The 27423-nt window shown below is 65.3% G+C and overlaps 5 protein-coding genes across 18 annotated transcripts in view; 3 read left to right on the forward strand and 2 right to left on the reverse strand.

Moving 5' to 3' along the window:
* The window catches only part of DOT1L (DOT1 like histone lysine methyltransferase), a 63979-nt gene extending 58589 nt beyond the window's left edge, over window positions 1–5390 (forward strand). For 6 of the 7 annotated variants that reach the window (XM_045491326.1, XM_045491325.1, XM_045491328.1 and 3 more), the window contains 2 exons: window positions 471–1023; window positions 2493–5390. In XM_045491326.1, the coding sequence (XP_045347282.1) occupies window positions 471–988 (518 nt within the window). In that variant the 3' untranslated portion in view covers window positions 989–1023; window positions 2493–5390. The remainder of the gene's footprint in view (window positions 1–470; window positions 1024–2492) is intronic. The other variant, XM_045491327.1, reaches the window with a different exon arrangement.
* Window positions 5391–5943: 553 nt separating this feature from the next.
* PLEKHJ1 (pleckstrin homology domain containing J1) lies at window positions 5944–8299 on the reverse strand. Of its 3 annotated transcripts, XR_006715563.1 has the most exons (7): window positions 8085–8299; window positions 7909–7976; window positions 7749–7815; window positions 6791–6881; window positions 6638–6701; window positions 6362–6556; window positions 5944–6126 (listed from the first exon to the last, which is right to left on the reverse strand). XR_006715563.1 is itself a non-coding variant. In XM_045491341.1 (6 exons), the coding sequence occupies exons 1-6, from the start codon at window positions 8290–8292 to the stop codon at window positions 6491–6493; spliced, it is 564 nt and encodes a 187-aa protein (XP_045347297.1). In that variant the 5' UTR covers window positions 8293–8294; the 3' UTR covers window positions 5944–6490. The 3 variants fall into 3 exon arrangements, 2 of the variants coding, with proteins under 2 accessions (XP_045347297.1, XP_045347296.1); XM_045491341.1 differs by having other exon boundaries at window positions 5944–6556; window positions 8085–8294; XM_045491340.1 differs by having other exon boundaries at window positions 5944–6556; window positions 7749–7976; window positions 8085–8294.
* Window positions 8300–8444: 145 nt separating this feature from the next.
* On the forward strand, window positions 8445–19764 carry SF3A2 (splicing factor 3a subunit 2). 6 transcript variants are annotated; one of them, XM_045491336.1, is made up of 10 exons: window positions 8445–8556; window positions 13471–13554; window positions 13898–14061; window positions 15245–15316; window positions 16337–16383; window positions 16812–16921; window positions 18078–18127; window positions 18215–18355; window positions 18680–18748; window positions 18853–19764. In XM_045491336.1, the coding sequence occupies exons 3-10, from the start codon at window positions 13936–13938 to the stop codon at window positions 19651–19653; spliced, it is 1416 nt and encodes a 471-aa protein (XP_045347292.1). In that variant the 5' UTR covers window positions 8445–8556; window positions 13471–13554; window positions 13898–13935; the 3' UTR covers window positions 19654–19764. The 6 variants fall into 6 exon arrangements, with proteins under 6 accessions (XP_045347292.1, XP_045347295.1, XP_045347294.1 ...); XM_045491339.1 differs by having other exon boundaries at window positions 13471–13530; XM_045491338.1 differs by lacking the exon at window positions 8445–8556 and adding an exon at window positions 8644–8772 and having other exon boundaries at window positions 13468–13530.
* A 74-nt stretch (window positions 19765–19838) lies between these two features.
* On the forward strand, window positions 19839–23338 carry AMH (anti-Mullerian hormone). The gene is made up of 5 exons (XM_045491333.1): window positions 19839–20973; window positions 21554–21696; window positions 21906–22014; window positions 22105–22264; window positions 22341–23338. Exons 1-5 carry the CDS (start codon window positions 20535–20537, stop codon window positions 23251–23253), a joined length of 1764 nt encoding a protein of 587 aa, XP_045347289.1. The 5' UTR covers window positions 19839–20534; the 3' UTR covers window positions 23254–23338.
* Window positions 23339–23589: 251 nt separating this feature from the next.
* On the reverse strand, window positions 23590–27311 carry JSRP1 (junctional sarcoplasmic reticulum protein 1). The gene is made up of 7 exons (XM_045491343.1): window positions 27253–27311; window positions 26095–26410; window positions 25668–25705; window positions 25379–25508; window positions 24856–25032; window positions 24212–24312; window positions 23590–24109 (listed from the first exon to the last, which is right to left on the reverse strand). The coding sequence occupies exons 2-7, from the start codon at window positions 26210–26212 to the stop codon at window positions 23678–23680; spliced, it is 996 nt and encodes a 331-aa protein (XP_045347299.1). The 5' UTR covers window positions 26213–26410; window positions 27253–27311; the 3' UTR covers window positions 23590–23677.
* Between the last annotated feature and the right edge of the window lie 112 nt (window positions 27312–27423).

A 27423-nucleotide genomic window follows, 5' to 3' on the forward strand; every position in this document is an offset into this window, starting at 1 on the left:
TTGTCTCATCCCCGTGGAGGCCACCTGTCGAACCTGACATGGCCCATGGGTCCGGGCGGCCGCGGGGGGCCGGCGCTGGGCGAGAGCCGGCGGCCGCGGCGCCTGCCGCGTGGTGGCACCGTGTAGGGGTGGAGAGGAGCCGCGTGGCTGGGCTGGGCCGGGCCCACCGTGGGGTCCCAGCCAGCTCTGTGGTGGGCGCAGGCGGGCAGGACCCCGTCCTGCGGCTGGGAGCCCCGGGCAGGTGAGCCCGCAGGTGAGTCACACCGGCCGCCCGCGCCCCCCACCTCCCCCACCCCCCCCACCCCACCCCCCGCTGCTTGCTGCTTTGCCCCCCCCTCCCCCCCCCACCCCCTCCCCCCCCGCGTCGCACGCAGAGCTGCGGCCGCTGTCTGCTTCCTGATGTCTCGCTCTCTTCGCCCGACTGGAGAGTGCCCCCCTGTTGAAGCTGAGTTTTTCTCTCCTGTTTGCAGGTGTCTTTAACCACGCGGTGCCTTCCGCCTCCGCTCATCCGTTTGGAGCCAGTTTCGGCAGCGGGGCTGCGTGTCGCAGCGCCACGCTGAGCTTAACCCCGCTGCAGGCGGTGGCCGGCGCCCCGCCCCCGCCCCCACCGGGGCAGCCTGCCCTCCCCGCGCCCCCTCCCCCTAACGCCGCCTTGCCTCCCGCCCCCGCGCTGCTCCCGGCTAACTCTGAGCCCGCGCTTCTGCAGAACCTCGCGTCCCTCCCGGCTAACCAGGCTTTCTTACCCGCCTCCTCTGCCGCCTCTCTGCAGCCTGCTAACGCCTCTCTGTCCATCAAGCTCGCCTCCCTCCCGCACAAGGCCCCCCGCCCCTCCTTCACGGTGCACCACCAGCCCCTGCCCGGGCTGGCCCTGGCCCAGGCCGCGCCCGTGATCCCACAGGCCAGCTCCACGGGGCCGTCCGCCGTGTGGGTTTCCCTTGGCATGCCGCCTCCGTATGCCGCGCGCCTTGCGGGGGTTAAGCCAAGATAAAGACCTTGCTTAGCTAGCGGTTCGTATTCTGTAAGGTAAGGCTAGAGCCCAACCAGGGGGCCCGTATGAGACCCTGAACTGTCTGTCCTTCCTTCCACAGAGAGTGGACGGGCCCGCAGGGCTCCGAGGAGGGGCCCAGGGGACCCAGGCTGTTCTGCCTCGGGTGGAGACGGTCGGTTCTGAGAGGTGCAAGGGAAAGCCAGGGAAACCGGGGCTGGCCGTGTGTACCAGCCTCCGGGACGGCTGAGCAGCCGCCACGGAGCTCGAGGGAGTGGCCGGCTCTCGCTGCCCGGCCCAGACCTTTAGGGCAAGCCCCACGGGCCCCCGGCCACAGGGGCAGCTCGGAGCTCAGCCTCGCCGTCTGTCTGCTCTTGGGCCTCTCGCAGCCTCTCTCCCCGGCGCGCTTTTTAGGTCTTAAGGAAAAGGCAGTGTGTAGACGGCCATCCAGACTTGGCGTTCGAGCCTCGGGCTCCTGAGCTGGAGCCCCCCGCCTGCAGGCCCTGGGAGCCAGTGGGTATGGGGCTGCGTGGCACCGGCCACAGAGGAAGGGGCTGCCTAGGTCGTGGGCAGCGCTTTGTGCTGGCGGCCGCAGCACACAGCCCCTCCTGCTCGGAGGAACGCGGCCCCTGCCTTGGGGCGGTCAGTGGAGGTTCAGCGGAGGGCAGTGTAGGAAGGGCCCGTGCTTGGAAACGGGTGAGGAAGGTCTCTGTGAGGCCTGTTCGGGGAGGGTTTGCGTCCGCTCCTCTGCCGGCTGTGTGCCCGCGTTAGGAAGCCAGGCCCTGGTGCAGCTGGCGTGGCCACTTCTGGTGCTGCTTGGCGTCCCTGGGGGTGAGGGGCCTTCCAGGCGAGGACTTGAGAAAAGGAAGCCGGGCGCTGACAGGGTGCTGGGGCCGGGCCGTCCTCAACCGTCTGCCGCGTGTTTAAGTGGAAACAGACGGGAGGGGCGGGGGCCGCTGGAGTCTGATGCCCTCCCGGTCAGAGTGCAGGTCGGTAGACAGCCCGGCCTGAGGTTGTGCCTCAGTCCTGTTGGAAAAGTGCAGAAGGTAGAGCAGCTTTCGCGTGTGGTGGCCTCACGCTGTCAGAGCAGGCGTTTTGTGCGGCCGAGACTGGCTTCGAAGAGGTCAGAGGTGTACGCGTGGAAGCGTCTGGGCAGCAGGCTCCGGTCCTGGCCCACACTGGACCGCTGCTGCTCTCGCGCACGGTCCGCCCCCCACCCCCACCCCCCCCCCCCGGGGCGGGACTGTGAGCAGTGCCTGGCAGGTGGCGGCCCGGGAGGGCCTCGGCTCCAAGGCCCCTGGGGAGGAGGGCCAGGGGGGCGGGGGGCGGGGCTGGGGAGGGGGCGGTCCCTGCCAGCAGAGGTGGGGCCTGCAGCGACCACAGCCTGTCTGTCTGACCGTGCGCCGCCATTTGTCTGTAGGAGGTGTGGCTCCCTGGCCTGGGGGAATGTGCGGGTCCCCCGAGCGGAACGCTAATGCTGCCTTTCCTCCCGCGCTGGTCTCCGCAGGTAACTAGGATTCTACCTCAACCGTGAGACCTATGCACGCACGGGCTGGGCCGGCGGTGCGGCAGCGGCCACGGGACGGCGGGACAGACCGAGGACAGGGGACGAGGCTCTACTGTGAATCAGCGCTGCGCACACCTGCGGGAGATGCTGGGGCCTGGCTCCAGCTCGTACTGTTGATAGTTTTAGATAAAGTATTTATCGTTTTTTAAAAAGTATAAACATTCTGACTTCTTTTACTCCACCGGAGTCGTAAAGGCGACCTATTGAGAAATGTAAATACTATATATGAGAGGATCTATATAAAGACGTCCACCCGAAGGACTGGCCCGCCCGCGGACACGCTGACCGCCGGTCCCGGTGCTATCTCGACGCGGGCCTCGCTGCCGCCTCGTCCTCTTGGTGCTGACTGGAGGTTGACCAACGCCAAACCCAGGCCGTGAGGCGCCTGCCCTGTTTGTCCCCGCCGCTCTTCCTATACCAAAGGCAAGGCTGTCTCCAGGCGGGGGGTGGCTCGCTCTGTTGTGACATTCCTCAGAAGAAGCCCCCTCCCCATCACTGTGAACGGCTCCCACCAGACTGTTGCCCCCCCCTCCCCCACCTCCCCCCCCTCCCCGGTCCTGGGATCAGCGCCTTTGGCATAGGAACGGCCGGTGGGCGTGGGAGGGCCAGGCCCTCCCCGCTCCTGCACGGAGCCCGTTCTGAGTGGTGCTCAAGAGGAAGGTCTGGTACCCGACTCCCCGCTGGCGTGGCCAGCTGGCGCGGCAGGTGCGTTTACTTTTGTGCGTCTCTGCTCGTCTCGGGCTCACGCCGCCGTCCACCAAAGCGCGTAGGAAGCTCACGGCACGTTGGCCGGTGACGTGGGGCAGGTTAGTCACGGGTGCCTGGTGTGTGTGTACAGAAAGAGTCACGCTGATGAGTGACAGTATTTTATAGAGATGTGATGAAAATTTATAAATTTCATAGACTTGACTTCATTTATTTTTAGATTGTATAACGCACAGTAAACTAAAAGAGAAAAGTGAGGGGGGAACCCTTTCTATTTATTCAAGTGCACACAGTGGCAGGGGCCCAGGGCCGGCCCTCAGCCCCGGACTCTGCGTCACCGCGGCTCCTGGGGCAGAGCGGACAGGCCCCGCGTCCTGCCTGTGTCTCTCTGGCCAGTTGGCATTGCTGCTCCCGGTCTCAGCCGGCCCCTACCCCGGAGCAGCCTTGATGGTGCTTGGGAATGAATGCACTGGGGGGGTTAGGCGACCAGGGAAAAGTCAGGAGAGTCGTTTTAGATGTTTCCAGAGGTCGCCAGCAGGGTCCAGCATAGCAGTCTGTGACTGGTCCCGGGTCCGCCAGCTGACCAGTGCTGTGTCTCTCCACAGTCTTCAGAAGGGTGCCCCCCCCCCCCCCCGAAGCCTTCCATCCCCTGAAAGGGCCAACGTCAGCCAAGGTCCTGGGAGGGGACCTGAACCCCAAGATGGGGGAGGGGTCAGAGCCCTGTCCTCAGGTGCTTGCACCCGCCAAGGAACACAGGCAGCTTGCCTCTTTCTGAAGGTGGGCTGTGTGTAGGGTCTAACCTGTTGCTCAAGTAAGGCCTTGAGTTCCTGCCTCGTCTGGCCTGGCCAGCAAGGCTGCCTCCCTCCAAGTGTGGATGTCAGGAGTCCTCTGCCTACCTGGGAGGGTCAGTGTGGTGGGCCGAGGCCAGCCCCCACTTCCTCCTCACCCCCAGGGGCGGGGCTGGAGCATGGTTTTCTGCCTCCCGCCACCTCAAGATGGCGGACCAGTCTCTGCAGGGCAGGTCTGGCCGCTGGCTCAGCTTTGGAAGTTGGCCGGACCCCTGGTTTCCACCAGCCAGGCCCTCCCTGCAAGAGCCCTGCTTTCCTGCTTGCCCTGGGGGTGACGTCGCTGGTCCAGACCAACAGTTGAGGCAGAAGGTGGTGCTCATGATGGGTTCTTGAAATTGGCTCATCCTCCTGTAACTGGTGGTCGTGGCTCCCTCCCTCTGGGCCGGTGCTCCCGGCGTGTGAAGGTGCTGTGCCTCGCCCCTGTGAACCCCAAGCCCCGGCCTCCTGGACAAGGCGGTGTCTGCTCGGCCTCTCTGAGAGGGTGCCCTCCCACCCCGTGTCAGGAGCCCAGGGCTCCCTAAAAACTACAGGGTGCACAGTGGAGAGGTCACGGCACAAGTCCCTGGTCTAGAACAGGGCAACCCTGTACACAAACACTGCATCGCTTTGGGGGGTCCCCAGCAACGTGCCATACGCACCCTCCCGATAGAAACGGCGCACACACACGAGCCTCGGTGTGCAGTCTCAGCGGCCCCGCTGTCCCTGGCGGGTTAGGCTAGGGAGTCTCCTTCCTGAGCCCCTCGGCCCTCCTGACCGCGGGACCAGTCCCCCCCCCCCCCCCGCCCGCCAACAGCAAGGCCAGCTGTGGGAGGGAAGGCAGCGCGCGGTGGCGGTGCGCAAGGCCCCGGTGCCGCCGCTGACTGCGGGCACCTTCAGGGAAGTCCGGTGGGCCGCAGGGTGGCTCTGCTCAGGAAAACCCAACAAGGAAAACGGCCCCCCGGGCAGTCGCCGTTTCTCACAGCTACAGCCGGACGCGTGTGAGCCTCACGCGCCCCTCTTGATCCACACCGCTCGCTCCACAGCAGGACACGGTTCCTTTCCGGCCCCTGTCCTCCTCCCATGGTCCAGCCACACTGGCTCGTTTTTCGTGTGTCCACCTTAATTTGTAACTCAGATGGGGCTTCGCTTTGTGTTTCTGGTAGACTGTGTTTCAGTTGGGGGTGGGTGCTGGCATGGCCTGTCCCTCCCCGGGCTGCTGCCTCGATCCTCCTCCTGTCCTAAGAGAACCCCAACGCACTCTGCATCTCCACCTCTAGGCGCTGTAATAAAATACTTTTCATTTGAACCTGGTCTGCTGGAACCATTTCTTTCTGCTTACGACAGGGTGAGGGAGAGGCATGAGGGCCAGGGGCCACACTCCCCACTCCCCAAGTGGGAGGACTGGGGCTCGCAGAAGAAGCCCCCCAAGGCAGCCGTGAGACCATGACTGTGAGCACCCATCTCAGGGAGGGCCCGCCCTGCCCCACCTCGCCCCGCCTGGGCCTACACCTGAATAGGTCAGTGCAACCCAGCACACTTCCCTTTTGAAGTAAAACCAACTAACTTAGGACTTTCACGTTGGCAAAATGCTTCCTGAGGTCCTGCCTGGACTCAAGGGGGGCCTGGGACCTGGAAGCGGGGTCCAGTCAGGATCACCTTAGGGTTCCTCACCCAGCCTCCCCATCTCTCCGTGGTCTGGCTCTAGGTCTCTCTGATCCAGGCAGGCCAGCCCTTCCTCCCGGGGAACTTAAACCTCTGGCCTGGAGAGCACTGCCGTTCCATTTAGGCCCTGCTTCCTTCTGGAGCCGGCTCAACCACCCGGCCCGCCAGCCCTCCACGTGTCCACTGCAGCACCGTCCCACGTGGAAAAGAGGTACCTTTATTTGAACAGAACAAGCACGCTGGCCTGAGTCAACGCTTGCCGCTCCCCGCCCGGAGGCGCCCAGCCCGGGCTTGCCCGTCGGCAGGAGTAGAATTCACAGTGGCTCCAGGAGGCCCGCCCCCACGCCCTTCACAGCATCATCTAGCTTCGTACATTCAGCCTGCACAGGGAAGCAGGGCTGCACCAGCCTTGGGCGCTTCAGGCCCCAGATGGATACACCCAAGGGCTGGGCACAGCTTCTGGGAGGGGACACTCATCCCCCGGTAGCAGCATGTGGCACCAGCAGGTGCCAGACCAGTCTGGGGGAGGGGGGGAGTCAGGGGGTGGGCCTGAGGCACCGGGGTGGGGGTGGGGGTGGGGTCACTGGGTTGTCTCTCCAACCTGCCCCCGCCCACCTCCACCAGTCTTGGGTTTCTGAAGTCTGCTGCAGCAAATCCAGGCTTGGCCAGGAACCCCAGGGCCTGGTGAGGACGGGGAGGGCTCTTCCAGCCCCAGTAGAAAAGCTGAAAAGCCCCACCCCACACTCAGGCCTTCAAGCCACCCAGCTGGAACCTGGCCTCCTCGGAGATGCCAAACTGCTCCAGGGGGTCCTGTGCGGGTGAACAGGTGGTGTCAGCTCAGGCCCCAGAGGCCCCGCTCCATCCCACCCCCGCCCCCAGGCCTCTGTGCACCTTGCCGGTCATTTTCTGGATCTCGTTTCTGTAGAATATAAGGCTTCTCCGCATGAACTCGTAGCTGGGGGAGAAAGCGACGTGTGCTCACAGAGTCCTGCTCTGCCCCCGGCCCAGACCGCCCCCCAACCCCACACCGGGCCCACACCCCACCTGGCTCGACGCAGAGCCCCCATCCACTCCTGACACTGTTCCTCACTGCGGCACTCAAAGTGGTACTTCCTCTCGGGATCCTCGATGAAGCCTGCAGGGGGAGGCGGTCCCCATCTCATTCCCCAGCTCAACCCCCCCCCCACCTCCCCCTCCCCCTCAGGCCTCAGCTTCCTGCGACCTCTGTCCAAAACTGTCCCTTCCTCCAGTCCAAGCCCAGGCTCAGGACTTCTCACCAGCTGTGCCCTGGATGGAATTCTGTCCCTAAAACTGTACGTTCAAGTCTAGAACCTAAACACGTGACCTTATTTGAATACACAACAGTTACCAACGTAATGACTTACTATGACATTAGACTACAACAAAACGGGCACCGAGTCCAATAGAATTTGTGTCCTTGTCAAAAATGAAAATCTGGACACAACCAAACAAGGAGAGTAAACCACGTGAGAATGAACACAGGCTGGGGGGACATGATTCTACAGAGAAGCGCGGGCAAGGAGCACCCTGGATCGCTGGCGACCCCCAGAAGTCAGGAAAGCATGGCAAAACATCTTCTTAACAAGGAACCCTCCCTGCACACACCCTGATCTCAGACTTCCGCCCTCCAGATCTGGGGGAGCACACGTTCCTGCCGTTTAAGCCCTTCACGTGTGGCATGGGAAACTTGTAGAAACTCCGTCTTTCCTCGCTGCCAACCCGACCCCCTCAGGACCCAGGAGGATGCTCCGCAGCGCCCAGAGGACGGCACCCGAGGGGTGCCGGGCTCCCCAGCGAGAGACAAAGTCCTAGTGGATCTGGGGCGGGCACCGCGGGGCGCTAGAATGCGGCGCCCGCCCAGCGGGAAGGCCCAGCTCGACCTTGGGCAGCCCGGGGCAGTGGACTTGATCTCGGCAGAGGCAGGCGGGGCAGGGCGGGGCTGGGGTCGCGGCCGGCCTCGTCCGCCACGCCCGACACTCACTGATGGAGAAGCCGCTGGGCTCTTCCTGGGTGACTCTGCAGTGCTCCAGCAGTAGGGCTCCGACGGGCTGCGGGAAGAGGAGGAGCGGGCGAGGGTGGGGGCGCGCCTCCGGGGGAACCCCGGCCCCCGTGCGCTCCAGGGCGCCCCCCGGGCGGCCTACCTCGGCCTCGTCCGTCCGAAAGTAGAAAAGGAAGTTGACCACCAGCTTCACCAGTCGCCGCTTCAGCACTGCGAGCACAGGGCAGGCTCGCGCGGGCTCGGTGGCCGCCCACCCCCGTCCGCCCGCCCGCCCGCCCGCGTCCCCCTGCGCCCGCCTCGGTGACCCGGCCCGCTCACCGCTGCCTTTCTTGGGGCCCCGCATGCCGAGCTCGGCCGCCAGCTCGGCCGGCTGCCGGGAGAGCGCCTGCAGCTCCTTCTCGTTGTAGCGCATGGCGCCGCCCGGACCCAAAACACCGAGCGCGAGCCGCGCCCTCCGGGCCGCCGGCCGCCCTCGCGCCAAAAAAGTCCCACAGCGCCGTCCTCCCGGAAGTACTACCGCAGCCATTGCGCTTGCGCGCTGCCGAACCACCCATCCCGTCGACCTCGGGCGCGCGGCGCGCAGGAGACAGTAAACAAAACAGGCGATCGTCACATATAACTGCGCAATAAGCTGGATCCGGGGTGGGAACAGAGTAAGGTACCCTCACGACCAGTGGCGCCCTTTGCCGAAGCGGACAGAAGCAGGCGGAGCGGAACGAGTCGCAACCCGACCTCCCGCGAGACCTGAGCCCGCGCGAATTAGAGCCACTGAGAAGGCGTCAAGAGGCTGGTGCGCACGCGCACTTAGAATCCCGGCCCATACTCTCAGTCCCGCCCCCTTTTCTCGCGCCTCCCGAGCCTCCGGCCCACCTTTCCGGGCAGGGCGGGCATGCGTACTCGGGAGGCCCTGCCCGCTTCGTCCCCGGAAGTATTTCCCTAGGATGAGATGCGCTTGCGCGTAACGTAGTCGTAGCGGCGGCGGGCGCGGAGTGAGGAACGGAGCACGGTGAGGGCGGGGGGGCGGCCCCCGAGGCCCTGGCTTCCCTGGACGGGAGCGTACGCGGGCGGCGGGGGGTGCGAGCGAGGGCCGGGCGGCTTTGGGGTTCCCGACGGCCGCGCGCCAGGAGAGCCAAACGAGTCCCGCGTCCTCGGAAATCTCTCCGTAGGCCCGTGGGATCGGGTCGGGTGGCGGCTCACATGGTGCCCTCCGCGCCCCTAGGACCCCTGCGAGCACTGATTTGCGGCTCTTCGCCGTGGTTGTGCGGTCCTGAGTCTCTCGGGTCCGGGAAGCTTCCATGCCCGCCCCTGTTGTGTGGGGGATATAACGGCCGCCCCGGGCCCGCCGAGTAGGGAGCGCGGTCCTGGGGGCGGGGCGCTCGGCGCCGCCCCCAGGCGGCCAGAGCCCGTTAACTGGCCCTGGTCAGACTCGCGCGTCCGGGGCTGCTTTTCCTGGCCGAGAAGAGCTGGCGCTGCATCCGCTTGCTAGCTTCCCGCTCCCTCGTTGGGCCCCGGAGGCCGCCTCCCTCTCCGTAAAGCGAGCCCTTGCTTTTGTAAGGAGCGGGTCTCTCTGGCCGTGTGGGTTTGGGGCCTGACCTGCTGACTTCTCTCATGATTGGTGGGTCTTGTTTTCTGCCTCCCGCCCACCCACGGCAGCTTCCCCTTCCGCTCTCTGAATGCGTTTTCTGCAGTTTTAGCGACATCGTTAGACCTGTTTCCTGAGGCTGAAAGTATTCTCTGCTGCGAAGGCAATTATCGGGGTCACTTGTGTGCTTTTCTCCCATTGTTCTCCCTCCCCCCCCCCCCAAAAAAAACCCTAACTTCTGCATTTTTCCTGTTAGCCTGGTTTTCTTGACCTGTTAAGTTTTTTCCTCGAAGCTCCCAACATCTCAACACGTACTGATTGTATTTTTCCCTGGGTTTAAACAAATTGTTTCCTCGTCCCTCACCTACCTCCACCCCCACCACAGAAGCATCCCCTCAGAGGCTGGCACGTGCCTGCTTCTGTCCCCTGCAGCGGAGCAGCTGTCTAGAACTTTCTGTGCGTGTTCTCCTGAGTTGGCTTCTGTTTTCAGTCGGATCATCTGTTTGTTTTCCTTCGTTGTGTCGGGATGCATCTCCAGATAGCTTTCAAAGGAATTGATTTTGAGTCCTTGGTTATTTCCTTACTCTCGCGGTTGGAAATTGGAGTGTAAAAGTCTAGGTTGAAAATTCATCTTGAGGGGCGCCTGGGTGGCGCAGTCGGTTAAGCGTCCGACTTCAGCCAGGTCACGATCTCGCGGTCCGTGAGTTCGAGCCCCGCGTCGGGCTCTGGGCTGATGGCTCAGAGCCTGGAGCCTGTTTCCGATTCTGTGTCTCCCTCTCTCTCTGCCCCTCCCCCGTTCATGCTCTGTCTCTCTCTGTCCCAAAAATAAAATAAAAAAAAAAAATGTTTTTCAGAGGGGCGCGTGGGTGGCTCAGTAGGTTAAGCGTCGGACTTCAGCCAGGTCACGATCTCGCGGTCTGTGAGTTCGAGCCCCGCATCGGGCTCTGGGCTGATGGCTCAGAGCCTGGAGCCTGTTTCCGATTCTGTGTCTCCCTCTCTCTCTGCCCCTCCCCCGTTCATGCTCTGTCTCTCTCTGTCCCAAAAATAAATAAACGTTGAAAAAAAAAAAATTAAAAAAAAAAAAAAAAGAAAATTCATCTTGAGACTGAGAAAGTGTTGCTTATCTCTGGTCTGAATCTCCTTTGGCGTCTGACCTTTTGTTTCTGTTTTTCTCCTTTGATAGAAACTGGAGGTTTTTCTTGGCGGTGTAGAGTTTCGTGATTGTTTTCATTGATGGGTTTTTGTTTGTTTCTGTCCGAACTGTCAGATTCCCTCAGCCCTGGGATATTGTTTCTCTCTCTGGTAAGGCTCTCGCATATCTTTGGTAAGGCTTCCCGTGCTGTTTTCTATTATTGCTCTGAAATTTGACCTATTTTCCCTCTTTTATTCCCTTTTGTAAGAGGCTTGCTTAATTTGTACTTCCAAGCTCTCATGTTCTGTGTTTTGTTGGGATCATTCCGTGTTTCTGAAGTTTCCTTCTGGTTTTAATTCGCCTTGCTAACCTTTGGCGGGTTGCACTGCTTTCGTGGTGTGGTGCCCTGTCCGGTAATCAAGGAGGACGCTGACGCTGCCATCATCTGGGAGGTTTCTGTCACGTTTCTTTCTTCCTTTTCTTCCTTTCTTCGTTTCCTTTCCTCCTTTTCCTTTTCCTTTCCTTCCTTTCTTGATACATGGGGTTTTTCATACCTGCTTATGTTTGAATTGCCAGCTTCACTTAGTGAGTCTCACTGCCCGGCCAGCCTGGGAAGGCGCTGGTGTTCTCTTTGGGGCATGCGAGACCCCAGCGGCCAGAGTCCCAGGAGCTGGTCTCTGGTGCTCCCAGGAGAATGCGGGCTCTGGTGCTCTTGCTGGGGGCCTCCAGCTGGCCCTGCTGGGCAAGGCGTGGGGGAAGGGCAGGCTGCCTGCTGTTTGGTGGGCAGGTTTTGATGGGATTCCCTCTTTTCCGCCTGGCCCTCCCTCCTCTCCTGGACTCTCCCCCACAGTGCCAGCCCAAGTGCAGTGTCCCTTCGTTCCGGTCCTTCTGACGATGGAACTCCGGTCTGTCGAGGCCCCTGGGCACGAAATCTCTTGGGGATGGAGGCGGGGACAGGGATGATGTGTGCAGTGTGCTGCTAGGACCCAGCAGTTTGGGTCTCTAGTGGTCCCTGGTTTCCCTCTGACGTGGCGACCAGTTCAGTACCCGAGTCGGGTTTCCCTGAGCTGACACCCGCGGGGCACACTCCCCAGCCGGCCTCTAGCATTCGAGGGGCCTATCTGGCCATTAAGAAGGAACCGGGCTCATCACCAAACTTGTGGGAACCCTTGGCTTTGTTAAAACGTTGCCTTCCGAGTCACTTGGGCAGCTCTTTGCTCCCACTGGGTCCGTGGAGCGTTCCGGAAGCGTCACCCATGTAACACATGACGGGAAACAAGGCATCAGCACAGACTGTGTCCTGGGCCTTGAGCGTGTGTCGTCCTCTCCTCTGCAGACGGGGGGACACCGCTTCCTCCTGAGTCCGGCCCTGACTCTGGAGAGTTGCCTTTGTTTTCTGCTTCTGGCAACAGCCATCCTGATGGGCGGGAGGCAGTGCGTCCGTGTGGTTTTGATTTGCGGTTCCCTGGGGACAGTGCTGTTGAGCACGTTTTCATCTACTGTCAGCTGCTGCTCACTTGATCGGCACACGCTCCCCCACAGGCACCCCATTTCATTGTTCGGGTGAACGCTCTCCCGTAATGTCCTTGAGAAGGTGGCAGGCTCCCCACGGAGGCCCGTAAGTCACTCAAGACCTGTGGGAGAGACCTCCCCAGCCCCGGCCGTGCTGCGGGCAGCAGCGAGGGCCAGTCGTGTCCCTCTGTGCTCCCCCCTGCCCCCCTGACCCCAGGAGTTTCTCACCGCTTCCCCCAGAAACGCTGGAGTCTCCCAAGGCACAGCGGGTGCTTCACGGCAGATGCCGGCACAGCTCAGCCCCTGGCAGGGCCTCCCCCGTGGAGCCTGTGACCAGGTCTGGCAGCCAGGACCACGGGGATCCCCCCTGGGAGGGTTGGGGTGCAGCTTTCCCTGGGCTCGCCGCAAACGGCACAGGTGGCGAGGCAGCGGGGGTTCCGTGGGCCGATGCACTTGCCTCCCTGGCAGGGGGTGCTCCTGGCGTTGTACCCTCTTCTCAGGACCAAGTGCCGTGTGATGGAGTGATTGGGATAGTTGGCGGTGCTTGGCCTCCGCACTTGGCCTGACAACGTTTCAAAGTGAGAAGCTGCAGGCGTCCTCCTGTAATACAGGGTCTGACCCCGTGACCAGTATAACTGCCCTGAGTCGGCAGCCATCCGGAAGGTCGCGTTGCTGGTTCCCGGGTGTGAGGTCTTCGTGTGCTCATCCAGAGGATAAGAACCGGGCCAGGGAGAGGTCGAGGTTCCTCTAGAGTTACAGGGTGACTCCAAGGTCCACAGCACAGCTGGTCTGTACCCCCTGTGTTCCTTGCGTGTGGCCACTATAGCAAATCACCACAAAGTTAGTGGTTTAAGGGCTACAGACTTATTACTGTGCAGTTCTGGAAATCAGAAGTATAAAATGGAGGGCTGTGCTCCTTCTAGGGGCCCCAGGGAGCCCCGTCTCCCCCTTTTTCCAGCTTCCAGAGGCACCGCGTCCTCGGCCTGTGGCCCCTCCTCATCCTCGCGGCCAGCAGCACAGGGTCTGCCCGGCTGTCTGCCTCCCTCGTGAGGACACTGGGCCCCTGGGGAACCCAGGGTCTCCCCCACTTCAGGACCTTGAATCGATCCCGCCTGCAAGGTCCTTTTTGCCATATGTGGTTCCACGTTTACTGTTTTGGAGATTAGAATGGGGACGTCTTTGTGCGGTCATGTTCACTGCTGGGCCTGTCCCTGTGAGCTCACTTCTGCAGAGACAAGATAGTGTGGGTTTAAACCAGCGGGGCTGATACTGACCAGTCAAGACGGAGAGTGTTCAGAGACGAGAGAGAGGTGCCCGGGGGTTGGGTTTGAGCCGAGTCTGGAAGAACGTGGGAGGCGCTGTGGCAGGGAGTGGAACAGGGTATCGAGGGCTCAGGGGAGCCCTCCTGGGCCACAGTCAGGTCTCGAATGTCTCTTGTGCGTTAGGAGGAACAGGTAGGTTCTCTTCCTCTTCAGCAGGTTTTTGGCTGAGCTACAGGACTCCGGAGACGTGAGCAGACACAGAGACTTCGGGCCAAGGTCCGGGAAGGCTTCCTGAAGCAGGTGGCTTGGCCGTTTCTTCCTCGTTGCCCTTTTGGGTCTCTGAGCCTTTACACCTTTCGGGCTGCGGGGGCTTCCTGTCCAGGCCTCCCCCAGGGCCAGGCATCCTGTTTATCCTGTTCCTGGTTTGTGCGTGCCTGGGCCATTCTGGGCCCTCAGCCTACCTGAAGATTGGCGGGGGTGGGGGGCGATGAGGCTTGTCCCCATCAGGAGTTGGGGGGGGTGGGAGACTATGGGGTGGGGGGCAGGGAGAGGGATGGGAGACTGTAGAGGTGGGGGGGGTGTCTCTCCTGCCCTGTCCCCTGCTGTGCCCTGCACTGTCACAGCCTCTCCTTTGTCCCTGCAGGTTTCTCCGGGGTCCAGTAAAGCCCCAAGGCCAGCACCATGGACTTCCAGCATCGCCCCGGGGGTAAGACGGGGAGTGGAGGCGTGGCCTCCTCCTCAGAGAGCAACCGAGACCGCAGGGAGCGCCTCCGGCAGCTGGCCCTGGAGACCATTGACATCAACAAGGTGGGTTGAACCGAGGGCAGGAAGCCCCCTCCGTCCCGTGTTCCTCGCTCTGCCTTCTGTCAATGGAGCCACATTCAGTACACCCGCACCTGGTGCCCTTCGCCCCGCTGGCCAGCTCTCTGGGCCTCGGGTCCCGGTCTGTAATCAAGGGAACTTGACCTAGAGCAGCTCCAGCTGTCCACCCCAGAGACCGCCTGCTGTTCAGAGGGGGGGGAGGGGGGTTATCGCGTGAGCTTTTTGTGTGACTGACTGACCAGAGGCGTGGGGAATTGCCAGTGGCGAGGACTAAGACAGCGTCGTGTGGATTGACGTTCTGGCCCTGAGCAGTGAAGGGCAACGTTTTATTTGGCGGTTCAGAGCTATCGGTAGACCGGGATTTGCCTGTCGGCACTGCGGACATTTAGGGCCAGAGCATCCTGGGTGCTGTTGGCAGCCCAGCAGCATCCCGGCCCCCACCCACTCAGTGCCAGGATCACCCCAACTGTGACAAACTCCAGTGTCCCCAGACGTCCCCCAGTGTGCCCTGGGTCCACGCATGGTACCCCTTAGACTTCAAACTCCTCTGAGACGAGAGCTCTCACCCTGTGCCAGGCCTCACCTGTGAGGTCAGCTCTGTTCCCGTCCCCATTTTCCCAAGGAGACGAGGGAGAACCGTCACGGCCAACGATGACACAGTCATGGGACAGCGAGTTAGGATTTGAACCCCCGTGGGCCTGTGCCGCCGCCCGTATTCGTGGAAGGCTGCGTGGCTGGCCTGGGAACCCCGCGCGCAGAGACCAGGGTCTCCACGGGCCTTTGTTGAGGCGTTTGCTTCTGTTCTGGTGTCTGGCTTGTGCCGCAGAGCTTGGCAAAGCCGGCGAGGTTAGCGATGGGCCCCTGGCCTGGCCTGGCCTGGGAGGCGGGCGCCCAGCCGTGCCTTCCTGGCTCTGCTTCCTTCCGGACCTGGAACCGCCACCGGGGCGGGGTGGAGAACCAGTATCGTGGGCCCCCAGCCCTGCCGAGCGGGTGGTGCTGCCTCAGAAGGGCCCCGTGGAGCCTGGGCCATGGGCTCCTCCCGGCCCCGTCCTCGAACGCCTGCCCGAGGGAAAGCAGCCGCCTCCGCTGCTTGGACAAAGACCGGGCTCTGGCTCTTCGCGGCGCGTGCGGGGCCACGGTCGCTGCTGACGGATGTTTCTCTCCCCAGGACCCTTACTTCATGAAGAACCACCTGGGCTCCTACGAGTGCAAGCTGTGCCTGACCCTGCACAACAACGAGGTGTGTTCTCGGCTCTGGGGTGGATTCTGCTGCTGAGCTTTGGGGTCCCCCGCCACCTGGCCCGGCAGCGCTGCCCCCTTCGTAGTTCCGGGACATCGTTCAGAGCCCGCCCGAGGGTGGAGGGGCTCGGGCCTGCTACCTCAGCAGACTGCGCTCTCGGGCACGTCCTTTAGGGGAGACCCTGCGTGCTTTGGGCGCAGGCCAACCACCCCGTCCCCGGTCTGCGTCCCCCCCGGTCCCCCCGCTGCGCCATAACCCCCGCTGCTACCGTTACTGCCGGGGCGCGCCGTCGGCCCTGGGCCAGGCCCGTGCCCGGAAGTTCTAGATCCGGTTTTTGGGATCTCGTCGGTGTGGCTTCAACTGGGCTCTTTCAGTGACCGGGAGGTCGTCGTCCGCCGCGCGTGCACGGTGCGCGGATCCACTCAGTAGATCCGGCTTTCCCCTTTCCCGTTGTTGAGCGTTCGGGTTGTTTGCGGTCACAAGTGGTGCCGAGTCGTACGGTCTGTCCCCCTCGGCAGTGCTGACAGAGGAGTCGGGTCGTTCTCGGGGGGTGCTGAGCCGCGTCCCCCACCCGCTCGATGCCAGGACCGCCCCGGTCACGACCACCACACACTTCCCCAGACGCCACCGGTGCTCCCCTGGCGATCGAGAAACGGGCAGTTCGCCCCGCTCCGTGTGGAGAGGTCCCCTGGGCTGTCGTCAGGTCGGACCCCGGCGGTCACGGGGCACATCACTTGGGGGGTACCAGCCTCCACCGTGCAGCCGGGCCCACTGATGACCCCCTGCGGCGGTGGGCGGCGAGCCTTCCCGAGCCCCACGCGCCGTGACAGCGGGCGCTCGCAGACGCCTTCTCCGGCTCGGTGTTGCTCCGCTTCGTGCGAACGTGCCAGAGCTTGTCTGTCCGGCAGCCACCCGGCGCCCGCCTCGAGGCAGGGCCTGTGGACAGAGGCCGGCTCCTCTCTGCCCTCCCTGCCCTCGCTCACCTGGTCTCGAACCACCCGTGTGCTTTTCCTGCTGCAGGGGAGTTACCTGGCGCACACCCAGGGGAAGAAGCATCAGACCAACTTGTGAGTACCTGCGCCCCCTTCCGGCGCCCGGGGTCCAGCCCCTCCAGGAGCTGCTCCACGGGGTCTCCCGGGCCTTGGGGCCGAGCAGAGGGCGGGCGCGAGGAGGGGCGGGAGGTGCTCTTTCCCCAGCGGTCAAGCTGATCGTGCTGCAGCCTGGGGCTTCTGTAACGCGGGCAGAGAGGTGAGGGTCACAGAAGACCCCCTAGTGAGGGGCAGCACAAAATGTGATGGGGACAGAGGTGCCCCAAGCCTGTCCCAGCCCCACTGCGTGCGAACCCTGGGACCCCCAACTGGCACCCCCACCCCCGTGCCCCTGGCCTCTCAAACTCCCAAGGTCGCTGTGAGGGTTGGACAGCTCCCAGCACCTGGGCCTGTGGCCTTGGCGGCCCGTGTGGGGGGCCACAGTGGCATCTCTGTCCCGCCTGCAGGGCCCGGCGAGCCGCCAAGGAGGCCAAAGAGGCCCCCGCCCAGCCGGCGCCAGAGAAGGTCAAGGTGGAGGTGAAGAAGTTTGTGAAGATCGGCCGCCCGGGCTACAAAGGTAATTCTGTCTGGGGGCCGTCTGGCCCGCAGCCGGGGCTGGGCGTGACCCCCAGCCCTGTCCTTGAGCCACACAGAAGCTGCTGTTCTCTGGCCCTTTGCTGCGGAGACCCCCACTTGTCCGTGTCTCTCCTGTTTCCCATCGGAAGGAGCAGGCTGGGACCGGCGGCCCCCCTTTCCTGTGAACTTTCCCGAACAGCCGTAACAGAGTGTCACGGCTTCTCGGGCCCCGTGTCCCCGTGTCTTGGGAGCAGGTGGTTCTTTACTGTGCTGTTGGGGGACGTGAGTGACCATGGAGGGGGGGCCCTTTCCTTGACCTTGGGACAGGGTGTTGGTGCTTCAGCCTGAAGGAGGAGAGGGTGAAGGTCTGTGTAAGAAACCACTTATTTAGTGGACCTGACGGCAGAGGGGAGGGTTCTTGGATCACCTGCCAGAAAGTAGGTTAAGTGGCTCCGTTGGAATATAGAGGACTATGTTTCCAGGAGTTAGAAAGAAAAAGTTACCAGGTAGCTGTTCTAACTAAGGGTAGTGACGTCTGTGCGTGACTGGCACTCCAAGCCTGACACAGCAGCACAAAGGTCCTGGGGCCGGTCTGCTTGATAAGCTACGGCTGGGATGACAGGATCTGAGGGAGGTGGGGGGGCAGGTGGAGGCCACCAAAGGCCTTTGGGCCATGGTAGGCCACCTGGTCTCTGTCCTGAGTGTCATGGGGAGACGCTGGAGGGCTTGGCGGGGGGAGCGCGGCATGTTCCAGAGCTGTATGGAGAGCGGTCTGCAAGTGAGAACAGGGCCACTGGGGGCCTGGCCGCAGGGCTCTAACGTGAAGGGCGTCCTCCCAGAAGCAGGGGCACAGACCCCGCTTGCTGTGTGTGCAGTGCGCCCGCTTCAGATTCCGTGGAGTCTCGTCCCAGGCCTCGAGGTGAGGGCCACAGGGCCCGCGTCCTGCCCACGCACACCCCTGACTCTGTGACCTCAGGCAGGGACCCCATGGTCCTGGGCGGTAGCCGTCCCAGCCACACGTAGCCCTGGTTCACCAGCCAGACGACGGGCCCCAGCGTCCTGCCCTCCCGTTCGCGGGTGGCATTCGTCCACACCCGTGGTCCCTTAGCCTCCGGGAGCACGAGCTGGCCTGGACCTGATACCTTCGTGTGTTGCAGTGACCAAGCAGAGGGACACAGAGATGGGCCAGCAGAGTCTCCTCTTCCAGGTAGGGGCAGCCGGAGCCCGACTGGGGGCGGGAGGGGGGTCCCTTGACCGGCGGCGCTGCCACCTGCCCCCCCCTTCCCCCCCACAGATCGACTACCCCGAGATCGCCGAGGGCGTCATGCCCCGCCACCGCTTTATGTCCGCCTACGAGCAGAGGATCGAGCCTCCGGACCGGCGCTGGCAGTACCTGCTGATGGCCGCTGAGCCCTACGAGACCATCGCCTTCAAGGTAGCACCCACGGGGTCCCCCAGCAGCCGTCCCCCAGCGGGTCGCGGCCTCTGGAAGGCGGGGGAGCTGTGTGAACCGACAGCCGGGGGCTGGGCGTCCAGAGGTGGGTCCCCACCGAAGGGCAGAGAGCCTGACGTGACCCTGGTGGGAAGACACCCTTGTGTGGCCAGGCTGTTTGGGGACCCGTAACCCCGTCCCGGGCAAAGAGCACAGCCTTTCCCCGGGGCCCCAGGGCTGCTAGGTAGCCGGGCGGGGACATCAGCCGCCGCCACCCCAGATCCGGCGTGGTCCTCAAGGCCCCGCTCCACCCCCCTCCCCACACAGGTGCCAAGCAGGGAGATCGACAAGGCCGAGGGCAAGTTCTGGACTCACTGGAATCGGGAAACAAAGCAGGTGAGTGAGTCGGTCTGGGTCCAGGCGCTCGTGGGGCCTTGGGCATCTGCCCCGGCCGGCCTGTCCCCTCTGGACCGCCGCTCAGCCCCCTCCGTCTTCTCCAGTTTTTCCTCCAGTTCCACTTCAAGATGGAGAAGCCTCCAGCCCCGCCAAGCCTCCCTGCTGGGCCCCCCGGGGTGAAGCGCCCCCCGCCCCCCCTGATGAACGGTCTGCCCCCCCGGCCACCGCTGCCAGAGTCTCTGCCCCCGCCGCCGCCAGGAGGCCTGCCCCTTCCGCCCATGCCGCCCAGCGGGCCTGCACCCTCCGGGCCTCCGGGCCCTCCCCAGCTGCCCCCACCAGCTCCTGGGGTCCACCCCCCAACATCTGGGGTCCACCCCCCGGCACCAGGAGTCCACCCCCCGGCTCCCGGGGTCCACCCCCCGACACCAGTGGTGCACCCCCCAGCATCTGGGGTTCACCCCCCTGCTCCGGGCGTCCACCCTCCAGCCCCAGGGGTCCACCCCCCTGCCCCGGGCGTCCACCCTCCCCCATCTGCTGGGGTTCACCCCCAGGCCCCAGGGGTCCACCCTCCAGCTCCTGCAGTTCACCCCCAAGCTCCGGGGGTGCACCCCGCAGCTCCCGCGGTTCACCCCCAGGCCCCTGGCGTCCACCCGCCAGCTCCTGGGGTCCACCCCCCAGCCCCAGGGATCCACCCCCAGCCTCCTGGGGTTCACCCCCCACCTCCTGGGGTCCACCCATCTGCTCCTGGGGTCCATCCTCCAGCTCCTGGGGTTCACCCCCAGCCTCCTGGAGTTCACCCCTCAAATCCCGGGGTGCACCCCCCAACTCCCATGCCTCCGATGCTGAGGCCCCCGCTGCCCTCCGAGGGCCCTGGGAACATTCCGCCCCCTCCCCCAGCCAACTAAAAAGCTGCCCCTTCTCCAGGCCAGTTCGCTGTCTTGTCCTGTTTCTCTCCAAGCTATGTGCTTTTGTGCAGGGTTGTGCCATGTCCCCGACGGTCATTAAACGGTCTCCCCCGATGCCCGAAGTGACCTGCTGTGTGGGGGAACGGTGGGGGGGGAGGCTCTGTGGGTCAGTAGGTGTGGTAGCTTCACTCGCTGCTGGCGAACACCCACGTGCACCCCCACCGTATATGTGGGGAGCTTGGGGTTGGGGCCTCCGTGTCCCTGTGTCCTCCCAGGATGCCGGTGGGTGAAGGACAGACCCAGGCAGTCAGCAAGCAGCGGGTCTGGGCTCTCTTCTGCGGCCACTCACCCTCCTTGGGGTCTCCAGCCAAATGGCTGTGCTTCTGCAGCTCCAGGGTGCCAAGAGGCAGTGTGAGCGAGCACTTGGGGAGCCCCAGCTTCGCTGGGAGACCACCCTCCGGCCAAGCCCACGTGCACCCAGCGGTCTGAACACCAAGATCTCTGGTCCCCATCGGAGCCGGGTGCCGGAGGCCTCCAGGGCGCCTGCCCCCCTGCCCCCATCCCAGAGCTGTTGATCGTCTGCGCTGTCGCTCCCTGGTCTGGTTCCCACTCCCTCCTGCAGAGGGGAAAACCTCATCAAGGACAGTCTTTGGACCAACTGGGCACGGGCGGCACTCTGTATCACGGGTAGGAAGATAGGCGGTCAGGCTGGAACAGAAGAGGCTTTGAGAGGCTCCTCTGCCTGCCCAGGCCCACGGTGGGGCACCAGACATTGGCCCCCAAGGTCACACCCCAGAAGGAGATAGGGGCTTTGCTCCTGCACAAACATCCCGGTCTCCTCCATATAAGCCAGAGCAACACGGCCCCTCACAGCAGCTAGGATGCCTGGTCTGCTCTCTCCGCCGGCCCTGGTGCTGTCGGTGATGGGGGCTCTGCTGATGGCCGGGGACCCTGGGGAAGAGGTCTCCAGCACCCCGGCCCTGCCTGGAAGGCCAGCCACAGGCACCGGGGGTCTCATCTTCCGCCCGGATTGGGACTGGCAGCCCCCGGGCAGTCCCCAAGACCCCCTGTGCCTGGTGACGCTGGACGGGGGTGGTAACGGGAGCGGCTCCCCGCTTCGGGTGGTGGGGGCGCTGAGAGGCTACGAGCACGCCTTCCTCGAGGCTGTGCGGCGGGCCCGCTGGGGTCCCCACAGCCTGGCCACCTTCGGAGTTTGCACCCCCAGGGACAGGCAGGCCGCCCTGTTCTCTCTGCGGCAGCTGCAGGCGTGGCTGGGGGAGCCCGGGGGGCGGCGGCTGGTGGTGCTGCACCTGGAGGAAGGTACGTAGGGAGGGGGCCGCGGCCTGGGGGGGGCCACGCTGCCACCACTCTTTCCAGACCGGGTCCCGCCGGAGCCCAACTCTAGACCCATCTTGGCCTGCTGGGAAGGCCGAGGCTGAGGGCCCAGGAAGGGGGGGCCCTTCGTGTCTGGGGGCTGCAAACCCCCCGATGCTTTGCTTCCAAGCCCACCCCTCCTGCAGCCCTGCTGGGAGGTGTTCACCGCCCCCCCCCCCCCACCCCATGAAGGAGCAGAAGGGAGTCGGGGCAGGGCCATGCTCCGCCCACGCCCCCCCTCCAAGGGTAGTGTGTGGCCTGTTCCCGGGAGCTGCTGGAGGAAATGGTTTCCCAGGGGACCCTATGGGCTCCCCCCCCCGCTAAGGAGAGCCCCAGACAGAGACCCCAGGGGCGCTCCAGGCTCCTCGTATTGGGGCAAGGCCCTGCACCCGATGTCTGGGTGTCAAGCCTCTCCCGGTATGGGTGGGGGCTCTCCCCGCAGGACTGCAAGACGGGCTTCGGGGAGGGGCTGGGGCCTCGGTGACTCAGGTGTTGCCCCTTCCCTATTTGTCCCTCCTGGCCACAGTGACATGGGAGCCGACACCCTCACTGAAGTTCCAGGAGCCCCCGCCTGGAGGGGCCGGTCCCCTAGAGCTGGCGATGCTGGTGCTGTACCCTGGCCCTGGCCCCGAGGTCACGGTCACAGGGGCTGGGCTGCCAGGCACCCAGGTACCGGGGTGTTGAAGGGGGTTAGTTCTGGGGCCTCCAGGAGCCCTCCCCCAGCAGAGGAGGGGGAATGGGGTTTTTTAACTGTGCTGAACAGAAAGGTTCCAAGCCCGCTGGTTGGAACCTTGAAGGGGGATGTCAAGGGCAATGGGCAGAGCAGGGCTGGTGTCCTCGCCCCCCCACCTGGCTAGGCTGAGCCCCCGTCTCCACAGAGCCTCTGTCAGTCCCGGGACACCCGCTACCTGGTGCTGGCGGTGGACCACCCAGAAGGGGCCTGGCGCCGCCGGGGGCTCACCCTAACCCTGCAACCCCGCAGAGACGGTAGGCTCTCCAAGAGAGGGACCGGGCAAGGGTGGGCGGCCCCGCGGTCCTCGGACCCCGCTCAGCCAGGCCCCCGTGCCCGCCACGCAGGTGCGCCCCTGAGCACCGCCCAGCTGCAGGAGCTGCTGTTCGGCCCCGACCCCCGCTGCTTCACACGCATGACCCCGGCGCTGCTCCTGCTGCCGGGGCCCGCGCCTGCACCGCTGCCCGCGCGTGGCCTGCTGGACCAAGTGCCTCTCCCGCCGCCCAGGTGTGCGCAGGCCCACGTTGGGGGTGTCGGGAGGGGAACCCTGCACCTGCCCCTACCGCCCAACTCCGCCTTCCAGGCCCTCCCAGGAGCAGGCGCCTAAGGAGCCACGGTCCAGCGCCGACCCCTTCCTGGAGACGCTCACGCGCCTGGTGCGCGCGCTGCGGGGGCCCCCGGCCCAGGCCTCGCCGCCGCGCCTGGCCCTGGACCCCGGCGCGCTGGCCGGCTTCCCGCAGGGCCTGGTCAACCTGTCGGACCCCGCGGCGCAGGAGCGCCTGCTCAACGGCGGCGACGAGCCGCTGCTGCTGCTTCTGCTGCCACCCGCCACGCCCACCGCCGCCGCCGCCGCCGCCGGGGACCCCGCGCCGCCGCGCGGCCCGGCGTCCGCGCCCTGGGCCGCCGGCCTAGCGCGTCGCGTGGCCGCCGAGCTGCAGGCCGCGGCCGCCGAGCTGCGCGGGCTCCCGGGGCTGCCGCCGGCCGCCACGCCGCTGCTGGCGCGCCTGCTCGCGCTGTGCCCCGGGGATTCGGGGGACTCGGGGGACCCGGGGGCCCCCGGCGGCCCGGGCGGCCCGCTGCGCGCGCTGCTACTGCTCAAGGCGCTGCAGGGTCTGCGCGCGGAGTGGCGCGGGCGCGAGCAGGGCGGACCGGCGCGGGCACAGCGCAGCGCGGGGGCCGGGGCGGCCGACGGGCCGTGCGCGCTGCGCGAGCTGAGCGTGGACCTGCGCGCCGAGCGCTCCGTGCTCATCCCGGAGACGTACCAGGCCAACAACTGCCAGGGCGCGTGCGGCTGGCCGCAGTCCGACCGCAACCCGCGCTACGGCAACCACGTGGTGCTGCTGCTCAAGATGCAGGCCCGCGGCGCCGCCCTGGCGCGCCCGCCCTGCTGCGTGCCCACGGCCTACGCGGGCAAGCTCCTCATCAGCCTGTCGGAGGAGCGCATCAGCGCGCACCACGTGCCCAACATGGTGGCCACCGAGTGCGGCTGCCGGTGAGCCCCGCACCGTGCCCCCCGAGTGGCGTCCCCGCCCGTATTTATTCAGACCCCCATCAGCGCCCCAATAAAGACCAGCAAGCACAGGCTGACGTGTATGTGTGTGCGTCTGTGTGTGTGTGTGTGTGTGCGCGCGCGCGCGCGCGAGCGCTGGGGACCGGCGGGGGGGCCTCCTCCCGGCCAGCTCTCCCCTGGCAGGAGGGGCGGGGCGGGGTCGGGTCGCTGCCTGGCCGGCGCCCTCCTCCCCCCCGCCCCCATCTCCCCTTAGAGCTACCATCTCCGCCATTCAGGCCCAGGCAGGTTCCGGCGTCGAGGCTCAAAGGAGCAGGCGGTCCGAGGGCTGCAGCACTCAATTTATTTCACTGAACCGCGGGGGCCACCGAGCGGGGGTCCCGGGACTGTGTGTCACAGTACCGAGGCCTGGCTCAGTCCCGCCCCTTGCCAGCCCGCTGCTTCTGGCGGCCCGGAGGCCGGTCCCCGTCCGGGCGCCGCGGGGAGCCCCAGGCCTGCCTCTTCCTGCGCCCGGGGTCTCCAGAGTCCTGCGTCCAAGGCCGACGGCCCCCTTCGCCTGCCTCCCAGCGCCGCGGTAGGGCTGCTCTGGGCTCCCTGGCGGCCCGTGGCTTCTCCTGCTTCCGAGCCCTCTCCTCCCTCCGCGGCCTCTCCTTCGGCGGCCTCTGCTCCTTCGGCGGCCTCTCCCTCCGAGGCCTCTCCTCCTTCCGAGGCGTCTCCTTGGGCGCGCGCTCTTCCCCAGCAGCCTTGTCTGCAGCCTCACGGCTCCCAGGAACCTCGGCCTTCTCCTCCGCCTCCACCTGGGGCGCGGGCGGTCCCGATGGGGGGACCCAGGCCTCGGGCTTCGGCTGCCACGCCGGCGGTGTGAGACGGTGGGGTCAGCGCACGCCTCCCCGGCCGACCCAGGCCCTTCCCCCCACCGCCCGCGGTCACTTAAAGGAGGCGCTTACCGGGGGCGGGGGCCGGGGCGACGCTGGCTCCGGTGCCGACCTGGGCGGTACCCACGGCTCGGGGACAGGTGCAGGGGTACCTGCCTCCCCCGCCACAGCATCTTGGAGGGGAGGGGTGTCAGCCCAGGCCAAGGTGCACACCGCGCCCTCCACCCGCGTCCTCCCGGCTGGAGCCCTCCCCCCTCCCCTCTCCGAGCCTTCCGAAGGGAAGGCTCCAGGGTCTCACTGCTGGGGCGCCCCCTTCCCTCCCAGTCTCCCTCATTCCAGGTGCAAAAGGGCCACAACAGCTGCCCGGAGCGCACACACTAGAAAGGGGGCTCGCAGGGCCAGTCCTGGGCGGGGGGAGGGGCAGGGCCCGAGGTGGGTGAGGACCTGTTCACCGCGGGGGGAGGAGCGCCAAAATCCGACGCGGGGAGAGGAAGGGCCCAGGGTCAGGTCCCCGGTGGGGGTGGGGGAGGAGGCCCCGCCCTGGGGGCGCCCAAGGTCAGTCGCTGAGCAGTGTGCCTGCACAAGGCGGGGCAGTCGGGGGACGAGCACTCCTCTGAGGTCCACACCGTGGCGGGGGTGGGGGGAGGGGGAAGGGGACCAGCCCGGGGAGGCCGGGGCGGGTATTCAAGACCCCACCCCGGAGGGCGCAGGCTCACCGCGACACAGCTGGAAGGCCGAACCCAGCATCGCCAGGAGTGAGGCGAGCACCAGGCACTTGTTGAGTGACAGGTCTCCCCAGGGCAGCTCCTCGCTCAGGGCCGGGGTCGGGGGCGGCGGTGGCCGCTGCGGGGGAGGGGCGGCCTGCGCCTTCTTGCGGGCGGGGCTCCGGGGAGCTGCGGGAGCAAATGCTGGGCTGGGCACAGCCCCACGGGGCAGACCTGGGCCCTGATCTCAGCTCCTCCCTGCCTGGCCACGCGGCCCTGCATGCCTCGGAGCCTCCCTGGGATGGGGAGAATAATCTAGAAGGTAATTAACCGAGGCTGAGATTGTGTTATGCTTTAGCAGAGGGTCCCAAGCCCTTTTAGTGACTGCTGGTGACACCCGGGACAGAACCCAGCCAGCAGCCCCACTGCGCCCCGTTCCCTTCCCCCTACATCCAAAGCCCCAGCAGCCCAGGATCTGACGCCCTGCTGGGCCGCACCCACGCCCCCACCTCACCCCTGCCTTCTGCAAGCCTACTTGCTCCAGCTTTCAGCCTCTCTTTCCCAGCTCCTAGGGCCACTTTGGTCACAGGCTCTTTTTCTGTCTTCTTGGGCCTGGCATCCATATTGCCTGTGGGGCTGCCCTCTGCTGCCGGCTCTTGAGAATCCTATGAGGAGTCACCAGTCGCCTGGGGTGTTTCCTTTGTCTCTTTCCCCTGAGGGAGCCCACACCCTTCCCACGGAGTATAGAAAGCCACCCCCTTGGCCAGCGTATCCCTGGCTGCAGGGGCATCGCAGGTTGAAGCCCCGGGGCCCCGGCTGCTCACATGGGACCAGCTGCTAGAGTCGGCCAGCCTCGGTGTTGCTGTAATAGGAAAAGAGAGAGAGTCAAGGTCGTGAGACCCCCGGGCCCATCCCACCCTCTGCTGGGCTCTGCAGGGCTAAGGGTGGGTGATGGCTCCCATTTTTACAGATTAGAAAGGAAACAGGCTCACAGGCAGCCCTGCCCACAGGCACACCGCACTTTGCGGGCAAGCGGGGATTTGACTCCTGACCCGCGGGGCCCAGCGCTTATGTTTCTGGGGCTCTTTATAGATCCCCAAGGCACTAACGGACAGAGGTCGGAAACAGGGAGCATAGTTTAAGCCAGTCCAACGTGGGAGTCTAGGTCCCTCCCGGTCTCTGGAGGTCAACCTCCGGCTCAATGGGAAGACAGGGGCTTGGGTTCCATCCTGCCAGTGCCTCTGTGGGTACCTCGAGCTCTGTCCTCCAGGGGCTGGTCAGGGCAGGGGTCAGCCAGCGTGGAGAGGTCCTGGCCTGCTTGGCAGCTGCCCAGGCCCCCATCCAGCTCCTGCAAGGCCCTGGTTGTCATGGAGACGTCTGAGAAGCCTGGGATCCGGAGTTGGGCGGGAGGAGGGCTGCAGAAAAGGCGTCTCGCCTGAGAGGCGACTTGCACTTGCTGAGGCCCTGCTGTGGGCCTGACCTGGGGGGCGCCCCGTGTACACGAATCGACTGGCCCCCGCCTCTCACCTCAGCCATTACCGGCCCCTCTGCCCGGAACCCCCTTCACCTGGCAAGTTCACACTCAGGCTGGCGTGGCGGGACAGCCTTGCCCTCATGCCCCCCGCCCCCGGCCTTGGGACCCCTGCCCATAGCCCACCCTCCCTGAGCACAAGGAGGCTGCTGGGGCCCAGAGAGGGCTGGGACCCCCCCCCCCCAAGGTCACACGGAGATGAGACAGAGCCCAGACCTGAACCCTTGGCCCCAGGGTCGACTCATGTTCTCTGAGAGCAGGGACTATTTTTATCCGGCGCCGGAAGCCAGCGCGACAGGCCAACGTGGTGCCAGCCCCTCCCAGGCTGTTGTCCACATGGGGTCTCCGGACCACCCTCGTCTGCCATTGCTGCACCCCACCCCCACCCCTAAATCTAGAAGCTCACGCTGCAGCGGTCAGGACCAGCCTCACTCTGGCCACTACAGGCAGGGAGGGGCAGGGCCCCCCCCCCCCCCGGAGCTTCCTGACCCCAATGCTGGGGCCCCTGCCTCCTCCCACTGCCTCTGCTCCCATAGGGCAGATGAGGAACCTGAGTCCCTGGAGACAGCCATCAGCCAGAGGTCGGAGGGAGCCTGTGGTCGAACCCAGTCCTGCCGATGTCCCAAAGCCTTTGGGGTCTCCAGTGCCCCTGGCTGCCAGCACCATTGTGTCACGTCTCCGCCAGAAAAGTGACCCTTCCCTGGGGCTGGAGCAGGGCATTGGGGGAGGGGCCCCGACAGGCCAGGCCGCAGGTATGTGCCCTCGGGTATGTAGGGGGGCCGCCACGAGAGCTGGGGACTCCCGCCGACCTCCGAGATGGCCTCCCCCAGACCCAGGGGACCCCCCCCTCCGCCCAGGCCGCCCCCTTCCCCACTTACTCCACAGCCGCCACAGTGAGCCCGCTGGACAGATGGAGCACGGGGAGGGTGGCCCCCAGACAGACAGCAACAGGTGCCTGGAGGCCGGGCCTGGGCCAATGAGCTCAGCAGGCTGCAGCCAGTGGGGGGGGAGGCCCGGCCACGAGGTTGCTGCTGGGGTGGCCCCCACGC

The sequence above is a fragment of the Leopardus geoffroyi genome, chromosome A2 (genome assembly GCF_018350155.1).
Source record: "Leopardus geoffroyi isolate Oge1 chromosome A2, O.geoffroyi_Oge1_pat1.0, whole genome shotgun sequence".
Lineage (NCBI taxonomy): Eukaryota > Metazoa > Chordata > Mammalia > Carnivora > Felidae > Leopardus > Leopardus geoffroyi.

Excerpts from the sequence above, each read along its gene's own strand:
- PLEKHJ1 (XM_045491340.1), bottom strand. The coding sequence starts at position 8,292 with ATGGCTGCGGTAGTACTTCCGGGAGGACGGCGCTGTGGGACTTTTTTG. Across the intron at positions 7,977-8,084 it reads GGGCCCCAAGAAAGGCAGCG|TGCTGAAGCGGCGACTGGTG; the intron begins GTGAGCGGGCCG and ends CTGTGCTCGCAG. Across the intron at positions 6,702-6,790 it reads GGGGCTCTGCGTCGAGCCAG|CTACGAGTTCATGCGGAGAA; the intron begins GTGGGGTGTGGG and ends TTTCTCCCCCAG.
- SF3A2 (XM_045491336.1), top strand. The coding sequence starts at position 13,936 with ATGGACTTCCAGCATCGCCCCGGGGGTAAGACGGGGAGTGGAGGCGTG. Across the intron at positions 18,128-18,214 it reads AGCAGAGTCTCCTCTTCCAG|ATCGACTACCCCGAGATCGC; the intron begins GTAGGGGCAGCC and ends TCCCCCCCACAG. Across the intron at positions 18,749-18,852 it reads GGAATCGGGAAACAAAGCAG|TTTTTCCTCCAGTTCCACTT; the intron begins GTGAGTGAGTCG and ends CGTCTTCTCCAG.
- AMH (XM_045491333.1), top strand. The coding sequence starts at position 20,535 with ATGCCTGGTCTGCTCTCTCCGCCGGCCCTGGTGCTGTCGGTGATGGGG. Across the intron at positions 21,697-21,905 it reads CTGGGCTGCCAGGCACCCAG|AGCCTCTGTCAGTCCCGGGA; the intron begins GTACCGGGGTGT and ends CCGTCTCCACAG. Across the intron at positions 22,265-22,340 it reads GTGCCTCTCCCGCCGCCCAG|GCCCTCCCAGGAGCAGGCGC; the intron begins GTGTGCGCAGGC and ends TCCGCCTTCCAG.
- JSRP1 (XM_045491343.1), bottom strand. The coding sequence starts at position 26,212 with ATGACAACCAGGGCCTTGCAGGAGCTGGATGGGGGCCTGGGCAGCTGC. Across the intron at positions 25,509-25,667 it reads ACTCTAGCAGCTGGTCCCAT|GATTCTCAAGAGCCGGCAGC; the intron begins GTGAGCAGCCGG and ends GACTCCTCATAG. Across the intron at positions 25,033-25,378 it reads GAGGCTGAAAGCTGGAGCAA|CTCCCCGGAGCCCCGCCCGC; the intron begins GTAGGCTTGCAG and ends TTGCTCCCGCAG.